This window comes from Peromyscus leucopus, chromosome 8b (genome assembly GCF_004664715.2).
Source record: "Peromyscus leucopus breed LL Stock chromosome 8b, UCI_PerLeu_2.1, whole genome shotgun sequence".
Classification (NCBI taxonomy): Eukaryota; Metazoa; Chordata; class Mammalia; order Rodentia; family Cricetidae; genus Peromyscus; species Peromyscus leucopus.
Genome location: NC_051086.1, coordinates 72,492,742 through 72,513,982, shown reverse-complemented (window position 1 = coordinate 72,513,982; position 21,241 = coordinate 72,492,742). Strand labels below are relative to the sequence as shown.

The 21,241-nt window shown below is 46.3% G+C and overlaps 1 protein-coding gene across 1 annotated transcript; it reads right to left on the bottom strand.

Moving 5' to 3' along the window:
- Window positions 1-6,009: 6,009 nt before the first annotated feature.
- On the bottom strand, window positions 6,010-20,895 carry Coil (coilin). Its single transcript, XM_028878207.2, has 7 exons — window positions 20,613-20,895; window positions 15,527-16,649; window positions 15,327-15,413; window positions 15,039-15,086; window positions 12,413-12,482; window positions 8,855-8,943; window positions 6,010-7,605 (listed from the first exon to the last, which is right to left on the bottom strand). Exons 1-7 carry the CDS (start codon window positions 20,864-20,866, stop codon window positions 7,531-7,533), a joined length of 1,746 nt encoding a protein of 581 aa, XP_028734040.1. The 5' UTR covers window positions 20,867-20,895; the 3' UTR covers window positions 6,010-7,530.
- Window positions 20,896-21,241: the final 346 nt, after the last annotated feature.

The following is a 21,241-nucleotide window of genomic DNA, read 5'->3' as shown; positions in this document are numbered from 1 at the left end:
TCCTGATGATCCCCCCCCACCACCACCACCACGGGTTCGAGCGAGCTCAGCAAGACCACCCGGTGCCGTTTCAGGGCCACTCTGCAGATGAACTGTCTCAGGAGTTGGGGCATCCCTACCCCCTCTAGTCCGGGCCTATGTCCTACTGGAGTGCAGCACCGCTTTGGAGAACACTCATCCGTTCTCTAGGCGTCCCAACCGTCCCTCCAGAACAAGATGAGTCTTCTTATCCTCATTAAAACCAAAGCAAAACAGAACAAAATACTGTGGACGCCGCAGAGCACAATGGCTCATGCCGGTAATTCTGTCACTGAGGCAGGAGGATTGCCGCAAGTTCGACGCCAGCCTAGGCTACAGAGTGAGTGACTGTCTCAACATCTCAAACAGGGTTGAGCAGATGTCTGGGCGGGAGAATTTGTAATAAGAGGCCGCGGGGCCTAAATTCAGCTACTGAAACCCGGCTTAAGACGCCACAAAATTGTCCACCAACCTCCCCGCCACACGCACACCTTACACATAATAAATAATGTAAGGAAAAGAAAAACAAGAAAACACAATTATCTGGACAGTAAGGACTGCCCTTTCCTTTCTTCCCACTTTCCTTTCTCCTTCCCTCCAGCCCCCCACCCCCACCCCGCACCCCACCCTTCCGGTTCAGTTCCCACTTCTTCCCTCAGCCTGGGCTCTGAAGTGTCACCATGCAAAGCTCTAAAGGCAGGGTCCGCAGTCACACACTCAGATTCGGCAATTTCACTCCTTCGATGGTACACGATCTTTTTTAAAAATACGATTATCACAGAAGTTGGGTGTCACAACCTGTGCCTCAGTCAGTGCCAGGCACCGGTCCTCAAGACAATTCAAAGAAACAAAAGAGGAAAGCAGAAAAGGATTTGTTCACTGTGGCCACAAAAAGACCCAGCAAACTCCTCAAGTCCATCTTCCAGGTTCTGAAGTGAGATCGATGTTAAAAGACTAAGGCAAAAAGGGTTGGGGATTTAGCTCAGTGGTAGAGCGCTTGCCTAGCAAGCACAAGGCCCTGGGTTCGGTCCTCAGCTCCAAAAAAAAAAGACAAGGCAAAAACAAGCATATCCAAACGGTTCTGGTCCAGTCTTCTGTGGGAAATCTCTTTTCAGGAGGCAAGTGTTCCCCAGGGGATTCTGGGGAAATTCCCATTTCTTTGGGGTCATTGTTTCAATAATTTGATAGATTGAGAGACACAATTGCCTCTTTAAATCTCTTCACTTATGGTAGATTGGTTACAGTATTTCTAAACTGGGTGAGGTGGGGCACACCTATGATCCCACTCTCTCTGGGGAGACGGAAGCAGGAGGATCTCAAGTTCAAGACCAGCCTGGGCTACATAGCAAGACACCCCCCCCCTTTTTTTTTTAAGTAATAAGGGGATATGCATAGTGGTAGAGTCCCTTGCCTAGCATGTGTGAGGCTCCAAGTTCAATTTCCAGTACTGGAAAAAATAGCAATTTTTACTTACCTGGGATTTGGGGACTCCCAAATTTAACAAATGTTTTCCCTCTTATGTGCACACAGATAATATTGGAGCCTCAGACTTTTTTTTTTCCTCAAAATCATTCATTAGGCTTATTTTGTTTTCAGTTCTGTGGGTCCCCCATTCCAGGCCAAGTGCAGAACACATGGGTGGACAGGAGACTACAGGTGTTCATTGGGAAATCTGATGGTGGCAAAGAAAAGTTTTTGGAGGAATTATGGGAGTTTACCTTGGATGATAAGTTTAGGCAGCCATGAAGACAAGGTAAATATCCCATGGTATCTAACAGCCACTGTTTATGAGGAACCTACTGTGTACCAGACAAGTCGAGTATATTATCGGAAAATTCCTTACGAAGCCCTAGGAGTCGGTGTCCTACATCCATTTTTAGTGGTAAAGGTCAAGACACTGTCACAAACAGAGCTGGGATTCCAGCTCGGGACTGATGAACTCCACGTCCTAAGTGCTGGCTGCTCTCGTTTTCATCCATGGGCTTGTTTCCCCGGGGCCTATCATCCCATCTGTTCCCATTCATATTTTGGTAGTAGTTGTCTGCACGGAAAAAGAAGACAAAAGGATTCTAGGGTGAGATGCTGAGACCCTCCTTACAGTAACCCTTGAAGGAGACAAAATCATCCCACGTTACAGAGAAAAAACAGGCTTAGAGAAACTGAGCAATCCAGCTAGGACAATGGACACTGGCACAGGGCCTATCTGGTTCCAGGAGGCAAATACTTCCTACTACAAATTGCTGCCTCCCAAGGGAGAAGCAAAGCAGTTTCCAGGAAATAAACACTCTAAAAATCCACCTCTAGCCTAATTATCATGGGTGGAGGAGCCTGCTGCCTCACGGCAGAAGGTGGAATTCTCTCTCTAGGCTGAGTGGTTGAGAAAGGCTGATTGGACAATGGAGATCACTGGGAGAGCCATGACTCCATGTTTATCAGATTCCAAGGGGGAGAGAGTCAGGAAGCCCTTCTACACAACAGGCGTGCCACAGAGCGAGAGCTGAAGGGGTACGAGCCAAACAGTTCTGCCTGTAGCAGTGAAGGGGAGTGTCCTTGAGAGGCCAGCTCCTCTTGAGGGCATGGATTTCTCATCTGTGACGCTGGGAGACCCTATGTGTAAACACATCAGATGTAGGCGGTAATGAGCACCGTGAATCATCGTTAACCTTTACAATGGGCTGACGTGAGGCCAGGGACTGCTCCTGGCTGGCAGGGTGTGTTTGTTTATCACTGTAACTGGTATCTTCAGTCCGGCAATGTTCCAAAGTCAAATGGGACCCAGCTGGTCAAGAGGGAACTATATGGCTCCATCCGGGTAATGCCTAGCAACCATGTTCTGTATCTGGAGGTTGGGAAAAATAGGTGAAGAAGCTTCATTCACCTGCAAATACGATATCATTATTCCCACCAGTGCGGTCCTTACGAAACTTCAGCTGTGGTTTGAACATGCACCTTTGAATCCTCAAACCCTTATAAAGGACATTGATTCTCCTTTAAAAGACAGCCAGAGAGGCTGGGGGTGTAACTTAGTGCTAGAATGTATAGTTAACGTGATCAAAGGTTAAGAGAGGGAAAAAGCCAGAGATGTCTAAATGACAAAGACCTATTGTGAAATAGGCATGTAACAGAATGGGTGAGAGGGAGGTCCCAAAATCTTAGGTCTCTTAGCTTAGTTTTTTGGGTTTTTTTTTTGTTTGTTTGTTTGTTTGGTTTTTTTTTTTAAATGTACTGTCATGTCTATGTCCCCAAAACATTTAAAAACAAACTCCCACCCTCCCCAGATTTTGAAAAAGAAACTCTCACTGTGTAGCCCAGGCTGGCCTCAAATTCCTCCTGTTTCCGCCAAAGTTATTCCCAACCATAAACTAAGTGTAAAGAGTTCTAACAAAGTTCAAAAGTTTTTATTCCCAAACTGTGATCATGCTTTGATAGAGGAACTCTCATTTGTTTAGTCAACACCCATCAGCTGGCTTTTCTACCTTATCTGGTGAGTGGTACGAGGTGCACCAATGGAACGTCAACACACTCCTGGAACAACCAAAAGGCATGAAGTACTACCATTTTATATATTGCTGGGTTTGATTTGCTGATTTTTATCATTAAAATTTTAAAGTGTGTTAGTGTGTGTTTGTGCTCTCAGGGGTGTGTGCTTGTTATGACATGAGCATGCGTCAACATGCATGCAAAGGTCAGAGGACAACCTGAGAGAGATGGTTCTCTTCATTCACCAAGTGGATTCCAGGGATAGAACTCAAGTTGTTAGGCTTGGCTGCAATCGCCTTTACCTGATGAACCATCTTGCAGGTCCCATCTTTTGCTTTCTTTCTTTTTCTTTCTTTCTTTCTTTCTTTCTTTCTTTCTTTCTTTCTTTCTTTCTTTCTTTCTTTCTTTCTTTCTTTCTTTCTCTCTCTCTTTCTCTTTTTCCTCCTCTTCCTTCTCTTTTTCCTTCCTCCTCTTTCTTCCTCCCCCCCCCCCCAATCTGGTCCTCCTGTCTCCACCTCCAAAGTACTAATTATAGCCATGTGCAAGCACATTCAGTTTAGGCAAGCACTAGATTGAACTACAACCACAGTCAGGGGTTGCTAATATTGTTTACAGACCTTTTGAGTCAGCATCTTATCATGGTGATGAAACCAGAGATGACGGAGTAACAGGAAAGGGTGAACCTCAACTCTGTTTTTTGGGGTTCTACTTTATGATCAATTGGTCCCTTTGCTTTGAATCTGTGGTGCAGAAGCAAGTAGAGGCAGGTATGCCTGTCAGATAGAGCACCCTCCCTCGGTGACGCCAGGCCTTCAGAGGCCCCGCCTCTCAACAGCACCACCTTATGGACACAAGGGTGTCCCGCCTTCAACACACGGGTGCTGGATGCTAAGCCCCCAAAGGACACAATGCTACTGTGAATCTGAGGGATGGTGGTCTCTAAACCCATTAAAATACCTGTCACGTGGAGCCATCTGGGTCATGTCACCTTCATAAAGGACTGAGAATGCCCTTTATTCTGAAAGAGCTTGTGCTTCGCTTCTTCAATGTTAAGGGATCTTGGTCTCAATTTTCTCCAAGATAAAGCTTTGAATTGTGAATTCAATTTCTTTTTAAATTTTAAGATTTATCTTATGCATATGATTTTTCTGCCTGCGTGTATGTGTATCACATGTATACCTATTGCTCGTGGAGGTCAGAAGAGGACATCAGATCCCCTGGAACTGGGGTTACAGATGCTCTTAACATCTGAAACATCCATCTCTCCAGCTCAGTGAAGCAAACTCTCCAGCCGCTGTAACGATATTCAGAACTTGGAGCTGGAGAATTAGCTCAGAGGTTAAGAGGGCTTGTTGCTCTTGCAGAGAATCTGGAGTTCAATTCTCAGCACCCTCACTGCTTGTTACTCCAGTCCCAAAAGATACAGCACCCTCTTCTGGCCTCTGTGGGCACAAAACATGCACACAATGCACAGACATACATGTAAACAAAACATCCAGACACATTAAAAAAAAAATCCAGAGGCTGGTGATATGGCTCAGTGGTTAGGAGCACTGACTGCTCTTCCAGAGGATCCAGGTTCAATTCCCAGCATCCACATGGCAGCTCACAATTGTCTGTAACTCCAGTTCCAGGGGCCCCTCACAGACATGAAAGTAGGCAAAAACACCATTGCATATAAAATAAAAGTAAATAAAGTATTTATTAAAAAATTCAGATTTTTAATTTGTTCTTGTGTCTTTTAATGTGTTTTCTGAGGAATTTGCTCATTTCCTTTATATTAATGCAATATCACTATGCAGCTGCAACCATGCCTTTTTTTTTAACTGAGAAATAATTCATTTATCATAAAAGTGATTCTGTGTGTGCACACACACGCACATGAGTGCATAAAAAGGTCAGAGGTCACCACTCCTATTCCTCTCCACCATACTTTGATTTTTAAAGACTTTATTTTCAGCCAGACATGATGGCTCACATCTTAATCCCAGTGTTTAGGAGGCAGAGGCAAGCAGATCTCAGTAAACTTGAGGCCAGTTTGGTTTACAAAGCCAGAGTTCTAGGCCAGCTGGGGCTACATAGCTAGACTGTGTCAAAAATTACTTTTTATTTTATTTTATTTTTGGTTTTTCAAGACAGGGTTTCTCTGTGTAGTTTTGGTGCCTGTCCTGGATCTCACTCTGTAGACCAGGCTGGCCTTGAACTCAGAGATCTGCTTGGCCCTGCCTCTCGAGTGCTGGGATTATAGGTGTACGCCACCACCGCCTAGCTATTTTTTATTTTTTAAAGATTTACTTTAAATTGTGTGTATGTGTGTGTGTGTGTGGGGGGGTGTACTCATAAGTGGGTGCTCAAGGCATCAGATGCTGGGAATTAACTCAGGTCCTCCATAAAAGCAGTATGTGTTCTTAACCACTGAGCCATCTTTCCAGCCCTTTATGAAGAAACACACAAATACTTTACAGGGGACCCAGTCCTCACATGGCTGTGTATATACAAATAAAGCAAAGGTTTCATAAAACAAATTTTAATTCATTGGACATGATATACTTATTTTTCTAAACTCCTGTGTTTTTCAGAAAGCAGCTTATGAACCCTAACTGACTTCATCTTTCTGTGCATTCTATTTTCAGCATAGAGGGAAGGGCAGTTCATATGCTGATTACATCTGAAAACACACCCTGAGGTCCACACTTCTGAGCCCAGTCAATACTGACTACTTTTCTCAATCTGTTTTCCAAGCCGTGTAAAGACAGCATGCTATACAAAGGCTCACTGCCAAAGTCCTACCACTTAGGGCTGAGCTGCCCTCCTAGAGTAAAACTCATCACTACAAATCGGCAAATACACACTTTGACATACTTTCCCATTATACAGATTAATTAAACAGAATCTTCATTGATCCAACAGCTCCCAGATTGTATAGAACTCCACTGAACCACACTTTTTGACAACAGACTGGGTCAAAGCAATAATAATAATGATAATAATAATAATAACAACAACAACTTTTTTCAGATACTATCCCACTATGCAGCCCAGGCTGTCCCTGAACTTTTAAACTTCCTGTCTGGGCCTCCCAGGTGCAAAGCAAGCTGCCTTGTTATAAAAATGATTATAAAACCAAGATGACTATTTGTAGGACTCAAACATGATAACTCAGCATGGAAATTGAGTTCAGTATGATTTTATTTAAAAATTTGCAAAGCTGAAGGAGGGATCTAAGTTTTTGTTAAAGCAATTTGCACAGTTTATATTCAGCCTTTAGCTTTGCTGAATAATAGCAGAAAAGGAAGTTTCTGTTCAAGATCCTCACTTCAGCACACTGAGCCAAGACTCCTGGCATCCTTGGTGGCAAGGTCACTTGCCCCTAGTCTGAGGTTCATGGCCAGCCCTCTGGCAGTGGGAGGCCAATTGTCCTCCAGGCAATACGAGGTTGTCTTCCCACTGCCCTCTACACACACAGGCCCTGAGAACCCTGTATTTTACAGCTGGAACAATGGGAAAGGATTCCTTAACTCATCACCTGCAACAAATCCAACTCCATTAAGTCTTGAGGATGACAAGTATAAAACACTCAGAATGCGTGAGATGCTCCATGCTTAACAGAACAACTCACATGGTAAAAAATTAAGTCAAGAAACATGCCTTAGTATTTGAAAATGTGACTTAAAAAACAAGATGCACAGCACGATCTTGCGTGTGGTACTGTAAACTCCTACTGACGATTGCTACTGTGGTCCGACAGGTGGAAGAGAGGCAAGCGCCCTGCCATACTGGTCCGCCCACAGGGAACACCGCGCTTTCAACTGGGTTACTGAACTTAGCCTGAGGGAAATAAAGGTCCACAAACTAACACCCATGTCACTCTAAACGATGAGGTAGATCTCTTTTTCTAATATGGTAAAGTGAAGATAACAGAGAGTCCAAACGACATTTAATCTTCTTCTTACAACTCCAGGCTATGGTCACGGTCACAAACAATCCTTATAGACTTCGAGGCGATGAGGTCAGAGCTTATGTGCAGACAAGCTATTTACTTGAGATGCTATTTGAAGAGTCAATAATCAGTCTCGGATCAATCAACTCTTTCCAGTGCACACTGATCTGAGGAAAAACACAAAACATCCAATTTAATCAACTCACTTTGACGTCACACAGATTTTAAGGTAAACATTGCAGGTTAGTTAAGTAAATTTCTGTGCAGAACTGGAGCTCTCACACAATTTTCCAATAGAGATGCCCCAAGCACTCAGCGAGGGTGAATGATGAGAGCCATCTGGTGTCAAAAAGGGAAACGACAGGTTTTCTTGCAGTTTTTCCAGGAACGTATTTCAACAAAAAATGATATGGTTTAAATGTTGCAAACATAGAAGTATAGGAGGTGGCACTGCCACAAACTCTAAGAATGTGTTTCTAGAAAAAAAAATCCTAGGGGCGCTTCTGCCTTAACAGACAGGCAGCACAGTCTGGCTGGGTCACCACAGGCTCAGAGTTCAGACAAGACAAGAGTGTTCGGCACTTAAATATAACAGCAAAATAAGAAAAAGATTTGACATCTGAGCACAAAGAGGGACCACTGTCTTAACTATAATCAAGCTGCCAAACGGCTCCTGCCACCACCTGACTGCTGGCTCTGAACGGAGGGAAACACACAGACCATGCGCTCTCCATACGTTAGGGCCGGCAAGGTGGCTCAGCAGGTAAAGGTGCCTGCTACCAAGCCTGACGACCCGAGTTCAATCCCAGGATCCACATGGGGAAGGCGAGAGCAGCTAACTGCGAGTTGTCTTCTGACCTCCACATGCATGCGGTGGCATACACACACAATAAATAAACGTAATTTAAACATTAAAATAAAACAGACTATTATCAGGGGACAGAATCACCGTGTTATGTCATTCTTCATGCCATCCATGCCACACAGGTTGGGACCAGAGAATCTGAGGGGCAGTAAGTAACAACTGGTAATGAGGGAGGCTTCTGAGTTCACACTTCTGGAGCTGAGCCTGGTCACGTGGCTAAGCTCAAGCTCTAGCGGTGGCTCTCGGGGTATTTGGTAATATGAAGTCTGACATATGCCCGCTCCTATGGGGACCTACACAACTCGAGTTTTCAATCAGTGCTATGCTTTCCTACAGGAAAGCAGTGTTTGGGTGTGTTGCCACGTGGGCTCTGGGAGGTCCACGGTAGCACCCTGCTTTGGAACTTGTACTTGTTTGCTATTCCACAGGAAGACGAACTGCCCCAGAGCCCTGGTCCTCCAGGGTTTTAACACAAGCTGTTCAGGAAGCTGCAGTGTCACCTTTCATATCCCCACCCCTTCTGTCAAAAGTCTTAAGAGCAGCTTGCCTACCCTCCTCTCTTGCGTCACGGCGTACTCCACCACCTCGGTTCCGTTCTCATTGTGATAGACCAAATCAAACTTCCCAGGTTCTTTCAGAGCTGAGAGCAGAGGGCAGAAAGACAGTGCATTATTTCTCTGTGGTTAGATGTTCCTCACAGGGATTTCAACCCACTGGGAAACTGATGTGAAGGCTGGGGTCATTCAGGAAAGTGTCGTACTGCTAGAGAAGACATGGCCCTGTGCCAGCAACAGAACTTCCTTAGCATTTATCAGAGATGAGCTTCCCTTCATCAGAATGACACGGGCTTGAAAAACCCACTGAGAACACCCAATATAGAATGTGCAACCACAAGATACTCCCAAAGGATAATCTTGTTTCACGATGGAAGGTATGGAATGCTGTTTTTTTTTTTTTTAAAAAAAAAAAAATCTTATGTGCCTAAACTTAGAAACACGAGCAGGCTTCAGCCTTGTACAATAATGTGGAATTAGAAAAATGTCATACAAGCTGAAACCATACAATCAGTAATTGATGGGCAAAATTATGATCGTCTGAAAACCTTTTAAAAATATTCATCAAAATATTGAAAATCTCACCAGGGATACAGCCCAGTTGGTAGAGTGCTTGTCTAGCATGTGCAAAGCCCTAGGTTCAATTCCCAACACCCCATAAAACTAGGCATGGTTGTGATCACCTCGAATCCTAGCACTCAGGAGGAGAATCACAAGTTCAAGGTCATCACTGGCTACATAGCAAGTTCCACACAGGGATCTTTAAGCCTCCAGCTCATAAAAAGGGAGGAGGGACAGGGAAAGGAGTCAGCAAAGGAAAGGACTTGCTGCACAAGCCGAAGATGGTGCGTTCGATCCCCAGGACCCGTGCGGTGGAAGAAAAGAATCAACTCTTGAAAGTTGTCCTGACCGTCACATGCCCAAACATACACACACACACACACACACACACACACACACACACGAAATATGTTTAAAAAAAAACTGGGGGCAAGGGGGGCAGACGGGACGGGACCACAGAAGTTGGTCTGGGGGTGGAAGAGGAGGAAAGATGATGTGATAACAGTACTCATGTATGAAATTCTCAAAAAAACAAAAAACTGAAATTAAAACAAACCCAATAAAACCCCCAAACTTTAAAAATCTTTACTGTACAAAGAAATTAAAAAACAAACAAAACTAGCGAATGCATACTGTGTACTCGAATCTAGAAGAGCAGGCACTGGACAGACGTGCTCACGTCTCTCAAAGTGGGTCCTGCTTGCCTCCTGCAGCCTCCACACGTCCTTCTGTGCCTTGTGCCCCAGCTGCTCCCTTCAGAGCTTGGATCCTCTGAGCTCCTGATACCATGCAACAGCTCAGCTCTGAGAAGTTTCTTTTTGTTTTGTTTTTTGAGACAGGGTTTCTCTGTGTAGCCCTGGCTGTCCTGGAACTCACTCTGTAGAAAAGGCTGGCCTTGAACTCAGAGATCCTCCTGCCTCTCCCTCTGGAGTGCTGGGATTAAAGGCGTGCGCCAACTACCACCTAGCTGAGAAGCTTCCTTTTCACTTGGTAGGCTTTCGTTTGTTTTGGTTTGAGCCCTACCTGACTCAAATTCAAAACCCTTCTGCCTCGGTATCCGAGTGCCATAACTTCAGGGGGACTTGAGGTGTGAGCCACTTTATGAAGCTTTGGGCTGGTGTCACCTGAACACCTTCCTCCTTTTCATCACAGCCAGTTCTCCTAAAGTCAGGAAGGACACAGGCAGGCACAGTGCTACCATTCCCACTGCTGGCCAGGTCCATACAACTCGACTCAGGCTCATGAGGATGGCACTTCAAACATGACCCCTTTTTGATCCTTTGCTCAGGGAGTTCCTAGCACTTTGTTGCTGTTGAAGCACCGATTCTTACTGATCTGGCCAGGCTGGCTGGTCACCGTGTCCCAGGAATCCACCTGTCCCTACCTCTCCAGCAGATTCCAAGCACCCAGCATCACTCCAGGCTTTTGTCTAATGGTTCTGGGAACCAACCACTGGTCTTCATATTTGCCAGCAAACTTTTTACCAAACTTTTTATCTGAGCTATCTCCAAGATCCCAACTGTCCATTTATCCTGCTTCCTGGTTAGGTACCCAAGCTATACACAGTAAAAGTCTCGTTCCAGGCTTTCAGGACCAATAGGTGTGAGAATCATTTACAATATGCCATTGAGGTCCTGGGTTTAGCCAATCCCCAGCATCACAAAAATAGAAAGACTATAAACATATACACACATTTCAGCATTTTATTCTGTATTTAATACACAAAAGCCAACCTTCTGAGTTGGTCCTGTTCACTGGAAAGTTGGGTTTTTTCATTTGTTTTTTGAGACAGAGCTTCTCTGTATAACAGCATTGGCTGTCCTGAAGCTAACTCTGTAGACCAGGCTGGCCTTGACCTCACAGAGACCCATCTGCCTCTGCCTCCCGAGTGCTGGGATTAAAAGTGAGCACTGCCACCACCTCACTAAAATGAAATTTTTATAAGCTATATCCCTAATAAATTCTATGTAATTTTCAGTTTCTATTTTTTTTTTTGGAGACAGGGTTTTATGTAACCCAGGCTGACCTCTAACTTTCTATGTAGCTGAGGATGACCATGAACTCCTAATCTTCCTGCCTCAGCCTCCTGCATGCTGGGACTACAGGAGTGTGCCACTGTGCCCGGTTTTAGGCAGCACTGGGATGGAACCCAGGGCTTCTTTGTGCATGCACACGCTTTGGACCCGAGAGCACCCTCCCTCTCGTCTTCCCTCTATAGCTGCTCAGGCTGGCCGCAAGCTCGGGAGCCTCCTCCCTCCTCCCTTCTCAGGGGCCGGAACCACACCCAACAGTGCTGGTTTCTAAGCCCATATGAGAGGACAGGGAATGTAGCGCAGTGGTAGAGCACCTCTCCGGGGGGCATAAGCCATGATTCTGATCCCATACACAAAAAAGATGTAAAAAAATGACACAGAAATGTAAAGGTTTCCAAGGTTATCTACATGTAGATTCTTCCTAGATTTTTACAAAATTTCTTTTGACCTTTTTGTTTGTTTGTTTTTGTTTTCTGAGACAGGGCTTCTCTGTGTAGCCCTGACTGTCCTGGAACTCTCTCTGTAGACCAGGCTGTCCTTGAACTCACAGAGGCCAAGCCTGCCTCTGCCTCCCGCATGCTGAGATTTAAGTCATGCGCTGCCGCCACGGCCCGGCCTTCTCTTGCTCTTTTCTAGCTGACCTATGCAAACAGCTGACGAGCAGTTTTTCTGGCACCTCCCCGAATCAGCACTCAGTTTAAGTTTCCTAGAAGTAACGCTCTTCCAGCGTACATTCACCAGTACTTACAATCTCCTGCCAAGTGTATGATGACAGCGATAAGAACAGTCAGCCCAATGTCTCCATCCAGGGAGAAGGTGCCACAGGTCCCAGGAGCACAGTGTGCTGACAGGTACTAGGCGAGCAGAGGTCAAGGGAAAGCACACCTCTACGTGTAAAGACTGCTCAGCACACATTGTGGGGCGGAGTCTAACTCTCCACATCCGCTTCTAAAAGACTCACCTGGTAAGGATGAGAGGACTTCTATATCCACTTGCTGGGTCTCTGGGTTGTGGCTTAATATTTTTCCTTCCTTCCAAAAATAAAAGACCAAGTCAAAAGTCTCCATGTAAAACACTGTAATGTACTAAAGGACACTAAGCAAGTAGACTGTAAAATGGCTGCTTTCATGTGATATAAATTTATCTCAACAAATCAACATGTAGAGGAATAAAAACAACAATGGAGTGATAAGCACTCTCCCTGAATAGACAGAAATGTTGACAGAGGTACAACGGACACACGTTAGTCCTGACTGGCAGATACCTGCAGCACTTGACAAAAGGAAAACATTATAGTAGGTCCCCAGAATTGATGGGGTGAGGGAGGAGGTGGACTAGAGCAGTGTGCTCACGGGAGGAGTAGCGTCACAGCCTTCACCATACACAGCGGTGCTTCCGGTCCCGGCACCGTGGGGGGGGGGCACTCTAAAGCACGGGCACAACCCCTGAGCAGGGGCAGAAAGGCACCTTGTCACCAAAAAGGTCACAAGCTGCTTCTTCCCAGGTCTCCAGGTTGAAAGCACTGACGCCAGATGGGAGGGTACATGCCTGTAATCCAAGCACTCAGAGGCAGAGGGCAGGAGGCACATGGATTTGAGGCTAGCTTGAACTACCTAGCTAAGACACTGCCCCTCAAAAATTTAAAAGGGGGGTGGAGGAGGGCTGGAGAGATGACTCCGAGGTTAAGAGCACTGTCTGCCCTTCCAGGGGACCTGGGTTCAATTCCCAGAACCCATACAGCAGCTCACAACTGTCTATAACTCAGCTTGAAGGGATTTGACAGCCTCACACAGACATACATGCAGGCAAAACCCTGTTTGGTTGGAACCCCTGCTGGCCCCTGCACAACCTAGGAAACCTGGGCTGCCCTACTTCCCCAGCACCTCCCACCCCACGCCCCAGGCACTGAGAAAATTCTGAGCAAAGGAATAGCACCAAAAGCCCAATTACCCATTTCCAGTAGCAACCCACCTTTCTGACATGACCATCCAAGTGCCTGCCAAGGGGCTTGGCTTCTGACCATACCCGGGCACAAGCCCAGCTCCTGGCTCGCACGTCATCAAACCTCACCTATAAAACCTCCCTGCCTTAGCTCAGGCATGTGGCTTCTCGGACCCCGTTCACTGGGGCCGGTGAACCTACATGAGAGCAATACCCAATAAACCTGCATTTATCTGTTTTTAATCTGGTCTGACCTGGACTTTTGCATCAGCAGAAACATATCAAACACCAATGCAAATAAAATAAAGATAAATAAATCATAAAAAAAAAACTTAAACCGGGTGGGCGTGGTGGTGTTCCCTTTAATTGTAGTAGAGGCAGGGGGATCTGAGTTTGAAGCCAGCTTGATCTACAGAGTGAGTTCCAAGACAGCCAGGGCTACACAGAGAAACCCTGTCTCGAGAAATAAATGAACAACACTGAAAGAGAGGAACACTGCCCTGCTGCTGAGCAGCAATGGCGAGTCAGCTGTGGGGCCATATACCGAGGCCAACCAATGAGCTTTTTTGGGATGTTTTGTAAGACCACGTTTCTCTGTGTAACAGCCCTGACTCACCTGGAACTCAATTTGTAGACCGGCTGGCCTCGAACTCACAGAGATCCGCCTGCCTCTGCCTCCCGAGTGCTGGGACTATTCAGGTGTGCACCACCACCACCCAGCTAACCCCGGTCCTTTCTAAGAGCAGCCAGCAAGCACTCCTTAATGCTGAGCCATCTCTCCAGCCCCACCACTCACAACCTCCCCTTACACTCTGGGCACAGACAAGAGGTGCTTTTTATTGACTTATTTGTCTTGTCTTCGTGTTTATTTTTGAGACAGGGCCTAAGCTTGCTCCGCAGAAGCACAATAGTCCCTGTACTCCACGTGGAGCTCATCATTCCCACCCTGTTTTTCTCTCAAGTGTCAGCAACAGAAGACTAGGAGACTTCACAGTGACACTTCTAAAATGTCCACAGGACTCTCATTCTCCTTTATGACATTATTTATGAAAATTCATATTATCCATGCAAGTATTATTCAAATATATCAATATTTCATTTTTTAAGAGTTTTTCATTTTTTTATGTGTATGAGTGTTCTATCTGCATGTGTACCTGAAGGCCAGAAGAAGGAATCAGATCCCATTATAGATGGTTGTGAGCCACCATGTGGTTGCTGGGAATTGAACTCAGGACCTTTGGAAGAGCAGCCAGGGCTCTTATCCACTGAGGCATCTCTCTAGCCCCATACTTCATCTATTTAAAAACATTTTGAAACAGGATCTCCCTATGTCAGCCTAGTTCCATTCAGATTCAAAATTCTCCTGCCTCAGCATCCTGAGTGCCAGGATTAAAAGTGCTGCTACACTGAACAAGTTTCTGACATAATGACAATTTAATCTTTTTATTTATTTATTTATTTATTTATTTATTTATTTATTTATTTATTTATTTATTTAAAGAGATGGAGGCTCACTATATTGCCCAGGCCAGCTGTGAACTCCTAGGCTCAAATGATTTCCCGCCTCAGCCTCCTGAGTAACCTGGACAGCAGGTGCACCCCACCACAACCAGCTGACTTCGTTGTGTTCATAGACACAGCCTTACCTTGTAATCAGAGACATCGGGGGAGTAGTCCGACGTGAGTTCCAACAGCTACAAAAGAAGAAGAAGAATCCTCAAGTCCCCGCCCCTCCTGGGACTTCTTCCCTAGCCCAGGAACAGGTGCCGTGCAGAGGTGCACACTGCCCCCCACCTGAGGCCCCACCACGACTTCTGACACGTGCAGACAGTTTGGGGAGACATTACTTAGTAAGATTCACTAAGTAAGCCTTGTGTGTCTGTGGGGGATGGAAATCTTGCCTTTGTTACAGTTGGTGCTGTTTTAACATATACCTTAAATGCAATCTTTTCGCCGACTTGAGGGGCAGCTGCCAACTGTGGCAATAGGCTATAGTCCTTCTTGTGTGTCTCTACAGGATTCTGGAAAACAATCACGTTTGACGTCGTTACTGGTGAGAAAAGGGGGACTTGTCACAGAGCTAAGATGCACACCACGGGGAAAGGGAGGAGGCCCACTCACAATGACTCCTTACCTGGATCACAATGGATGAGTTCGTTAGGATGTCATTTAACTGTTTCTGCTTCTGGCTCTCAGAGCTTCTGTTTAAGATACAGGAGATAGCATGGCCTCGGCCTCGACCTCGGCCCCGGACACCCCGGCCCCTCAGTCCCTTCCCAAACAAGAAGTCCTCTCCTCGTCCCCATCCTCTTCCCAAACTGCTGGAGACAGGCACACTGGGAGAAGGACCAGCAGTCTGCCTGCCTCTGCTTGAGTCAGTTTTCCATCCCATAATTCCCGGCGTCTGCACCATCAGCTCTGGACACCCTTGCCCTGCAAAGAGGCCTGCTGCCTTTAGGAAGTCCGAGGTGCCCTCGGGGATGTTCTGGGACACCACAAACTGGTCCTCTGACTCCGAACTGGAGTCTGAACTGGATGAGGAGGTTCGGGCGGCCTTGCCCTTGCCGGAGCTGAAGGCGAAGGCAGGCTTTGAGGACTGTCTGGTGGCAGCTGCAGATTTTGTAGCGGGCCCATCTTTCAACAGCTCAGCTGACAGTTTCTCGGAAAAGGTGCCCCCCTGCACTGTGACACTGCAGTGGTCATCGCCGACTGACTCTGGACCGGAATCCGACTCTGACAGGTAGCCTGGGCTCCCTTTGGGTCCCGCGTTGCTTTTCCTCCGGGCTTTAGTGAGGCTGCTTCTGGGGGAGCACTTGGGGGAGCCCTTCGGGGAGCCTCTGGGGGAGCCCCTGGGGGAGCTGCAGTTCTGTGGGCTCCACTCCTTGGGCGCTGGTGTTTTGGAAGACTTGGAGGCCTTGGTCTGCTTCTTATGTTCACATTTCTCCTTTCTTTTTGGTGATTTCTTTTTGGCCTCTTCCTCCTCCTCTGCTGGGCTGCCGGTTACTTTGCTCTTTCTCTTGTTTCTCGCCCTCCCCATCTCATCTGGAACCTGTTTTGTTTCCGGGCCCAAGGCCTTCTCACTATGGCCCTCCTCCTGCTTTTTCCAGGGCTTCTTTGAGCACTTGGAACCCAGTTCCGTCTCTTCATCCTCCACCAACTTAAAAGCCCGCTTCTTCGCTTTTCTGGGTACAAAATGAGAGTCGCCACCATTTCTTATGACCAGATTCTCAGGGAGTCCTCCATCTTCTAATTTAACCCTGTCAAAAGAAGAGAGCAACTAGCAAGCAGAGCTCCAGGATGCAGTTCCACATGGCCACAGCGGCAGACTGCCACACAGCCTAAGGATGAACGCTCCACAAAATGACCCACAGAGCACAACCCATTCATTGGCTAGTTTTGTTTCGTCTTTGTTGTTTTGAGACAGGATCTCACTACGTCACATTAGGTGGCCTGGAACTTGCTAAGGAGATCAGGCTGGCCTCCAACACACAGAGATCCACCTGCCTCTTCCTCCTCCTGAGTGCTGGGATTAAAGGCAGTATCATCATACCGTGCTCATTGTGGCTAGTTTTATTAACTTAATATCTACTGTGTCCCATACATTTCTTTCTAACTTAAACATTACCAACAAACTAGAAATCTTTCATGTCACAGGTCTCAAAACTACAACTCAAACAGGGGCCTTCCAAGACCCAGGGCTGATAAGTAGTAGAAGGATATTCCAACCTTGGCTTGCCTATCTTCAAAATTCAATTTTTTAAACAATATAACATTTTTATTTATTGACAATTTCATACACACATAAAATTAATTTCAATCACATTCACACACAAACACCAGCTTCCAGCTTCTCTCAGACGCCCCCAACTTCATGCCCCCTTTTTCCTTAATTCACAATCTTTCTACTATGTGTGCGTTAGCCATTCTAAAAGGTGAACATATTAACCATCCAGCTTTGCTTTAAAATGAGTAAAAACATAAAATGAATCTGAATGTCGGTTACAGCACCAGGGAAATGGAGCCAGACAGAGCCAGGCGATCCCTGGAGCCACCTGGCCAGGCCAGCCTAGCTCGGTTCCAGGTTCAGTGAGAGATCCTGTCTCTGAAAGATAAGGTCGATCATAACTGAGGAAGGCACTAGGCATCAACCCAACGCATATGTGCACATACACATACAAGACACAGACACATATACACATAATGAATCTGTCAGGGGAAGACAATTATAAAGAGTAAGAAACAATGCCGGGAGGTGGTGGCGCACGCCTTTAATCCCAGCACTCGGGAGGCAGAGGCAGGCGGATCTTTGTGAGTTCGAGGCCAGCCTGGTCTATGGAGCAAGATGCAGGAAAGGCGCAAAGCTACACAGAGAAACCCTGTCTCGAGAAACTGGAAAAAAACAAAAAGAGTAACAAACAAACAAACCCCCAAACTTTCACATTTAGTTGCCTTTCTTTTTTAATTAAATTTTTTTGAGATTTTTATTTCTTTTTCTTTGTTTGGGTGTTTTGATGCATGTATATTTGTGTCCCATGTGTATGCAGTATCCATAAAGACCAGAAGAGGGCATCAGACTCTCCTGGGACTGTAGTGAGCTATCATGTAGGTGCGGGACCTGAACCCTGAACCAGGGTCTTCTACAAGAGTAGACAGTGCTCTTAGCTACTGAGTCATGTAGTCTTTTTGTTTTGTTTTGTTTTACTATGATCTACATCATTTACCAGCGAGGCTCACTACATCCACCCCTCTAGCTCCCTGGCTGAATCTAGGACCTCAGGCATGCTAGCTAGGCAAACACTCATTCAGCTACTGAGCTACATTCTCAGGCCCACAGGGGTACCATTTTTCCACATGCAATTGTTCATTTGAGGCATTTAGGAGGAATTTCCCTGTCATCTGCTACAATTATTACTTGTAACAGATTTCACTGTTGTTTTTGACATCATTAACATCATCGTAAGAATGTAATTTGGGCTGGAAAGATGGCTTAGCGGTTAAGAGTAGTGGCTGATCTTCCAGAGGTCCTAAGTTCAATTCCCAGCAACCACATAGTGGCTCACAACCATCTGTAATGAGATCTGGTGCCCTCTTCTGGCATAAAATTGTACATGCAGATAGAACATTCATATACATAAAATAAATAAATAAATAAATTTTAAAAATGTAATTCCTAGGTAATCCATTAATCTAAGTATTAACTGTAGCCAGCAGCAAGTTATTAATTCATTAAACTTAATAGATAGAGACACAGCTCTTTCTCTTTGTTTAAATAGTCCTTCAATTGTAATGAGAATGGACTTATTTCAGTCAATAAAAAGGAAAGGAAAAAGAGCAGCCAGGCATGGTAGCGAATGCCTTTAATCCCAGCACTTAGGAGGCAGAGGCAGGTGGGTCTCTGTGTTCAAAGCCTGCCTGGTCTACATCAAGAAGCCCTATCTCAAAAAAGAAAAAAGAAAAAGGGAAAAGAGCCTTGAATGCCTTTAATCCCAGCACTTGGGAGACAGAAGCAAGTAGATCTCTGTAGTTCAAGGCCAGCCTGACTTACATGAGAGAATTTGCCTCAAAAATTAAAGGCGTGAGGGGAAGAACTTTGAAATTTGGACTATTTCAAGTTGTCACCTGAAGCTGAACAGTACTAATAAATAAAAACATTACTAATAAAAATTACTAATAGCATTCCTGATTTAAGAGAGAGAGATACGAAGATATGGTCATTGTTTCGAGTTCATTTCCCTGATGTTCTGAAGAAATCTTGTAAATGTGACACTCTCTAGAGAAAGCAATATTAAATAACAAAGGCAAGCAAGAAATAGTCTGGTTTACAATTCTGAAATTAATTCACTTTAGCTGAATCTTAAAGGTGGGGGAGGGGGATGGACTAATTCAGCCAAGATATGAATGTGAACTGGAATGATCCATCACATCTCACCACCATCTGAGATAATAACTAAGCCATGTGTCAACTAGTCACACTGCAATCACCCCTGGATACTCACTTCAGTGTCAATTTTTAAAAAAAATTTCTTTGTTATTGTTTGAGACAGGGTTTCTCTACATAACCCTCATTGACTGGAACTCACTATGTAGACAAGACTGGCTTCGTACTCACAGAGACCTGCTTGCCTCTGACTCCTGAGTGTATTGGGATTAAAGGTATGTACCACCACATCTGGCTTAGTTTTTCAATTTCTAAGAGTATATTTAAAACTATATTGTGTGAGGTTTGGGAATATACTCAGTGATAGAGCACTTGCCCAGCATGTATGAGGCTCTGAGTTCCAAACTCAGCACCACAAAATAAAACAAAACGTAAGTTATTGTGTGTTCCTATTCTGTTGTTTTGTTTTTTGAGTCAGGGTCTCACTACAGAGCCCTGGCTGTCATGGAACTCGCTATGAAGACCAAGGCCTTTAAGTCAAGAGATCCACCTGCCTCTGAGTGCTGAGACTAAAGGCATGGGCCACCCTGTCCGGCGTTTACTTTAAAACAAACAAACAAACAAACAAAAAACCAGGGTCTTATGTGTGTCAAGCTGACCTTGAACTATTTAGCCAAGAATGACTTTGAACTTCTGAATCACTTGTCTCCACCTCCCCAGTGCTGGGATTCCCTGTTTGGGAGGCTGGGGATCCAATCTAAGGCTTTGTTGTGTTTTTGCAACTGAAACACGCTCCCCACCCCTACCCCGACCCCCTACCCTGACCCCCGGGTCTGCGGTCCCTATTCACAACTGAAATGGATTCCAAAAGCAATTCAAAGGAACCCAATGGCACATGAACCGAGACGCAGAATGACACCCACCAAATTAGCCTCAGCGGCCATGGCCAAGAAGCTAAGGTGGGACATTCCACGCATGCTCATGAAAACATTACTCTCCTTCCTGCTTTGGTCTCCCGCACCGAGTGCTGCCCAGAGAAGGCGGGTCTGTGGCCATGCGGACGGGCACACAGAGCCCGGCTGGCTGAGGGACCCCTGGGCCCGCCCGCCCCTGGAGCATCAGAGCTGCTCCAAGTCTAGCCGCCCTGGGATGAGAAGGCAGGGGCAGAGGGAAGGATGCTGCACCATCCAACGGGCTGGACCACTCCAGACCTCCCCGCCTGTGCCTCTCTGCAGTTAGCTCGCCACCCCGGGCCGGTGGACGCGCGGTCCGGCCAGCGCGCCCCCGCCCGCATACCCCACCCACCCTCCTACCCACGCCCGCGCCGCGCGCCCCCGCACACCTGAGGCAGTCGTTGTCTCTCACCAGGCGCGCGCTCTCGGCGGGGGGCAGCAGCCCCCCTTCCAGGTAGAGGCCCAGGAGCGCCCCGGAACTGAAGCCGAAGCGCTGGCGGATGAGACTGATGAGATCCGTGACAACTCGGCATCTGTTCAGGTCCACCAGAAGCCAGAAGACCGTGCAGTGCGGCGTGGCCGGCGGCGGGTAGTCAAATTGAAGCCGTAGCCTAACCGTCTCGGAGGCTGCCATCTTGCTCATGCTCAACGGAAGCCGAGAGGTTCCACAGGGCTACGGAGAGGCGTGCTCCGCGGCTCGCCCCCCCCCCCCCCCGCCGCCACCCCCGAGACCGTTTGCGCTTGCGCCGCCTAGAGGCTCAAGTGTGTACTGCAGGCTCCCGTCGTGAGTTCTGCCAGCACTGATTGTAATATCTGAATATACGCAAGCATCTGTCACGATGTCTCCTAAGATATCGGTTCGTGTATGGGGGGGAAGGGGGAAGCCTGTACGAACAGTAAGCAGCCTGACCCCAAACCCTGTAATACGATTTTTTACCTTTATACCAAAAAGATCAAGAAAGCACCAGAATCCACATGTGGTATTTGTCCAGGCAGAATCCGAAGGATTTGTGCTGTG

What these genes read in the sequence shown, in the direction of transcription:
- Coil (XM_028878207.2), bottom strand. Translation starts at nt 20,866, where the DNA reads ATGAGCAAGATGGCAGCCTCCGAGACGGTTAGGCTACGGCTTCAATTT. An exon ending in AGAGACAACGACTGCCTCAG is followed by an intron (nt 16,650 to 20,612) that starts GTGTGCGGGGGC and finishes TTCTTTTGACAG; the next exon opens with GGTTAAATTAGAAGATGGAG. An exon ending in CCGTGACGCAAGAGAGGAGG is followed by an intron (nt 7,606 to 8,854) that starts GTAGGCAAGCTG and finishes GTTTTTCCTCAG; the next exon opens with ATCAGTGTGCACTGGAAAGA.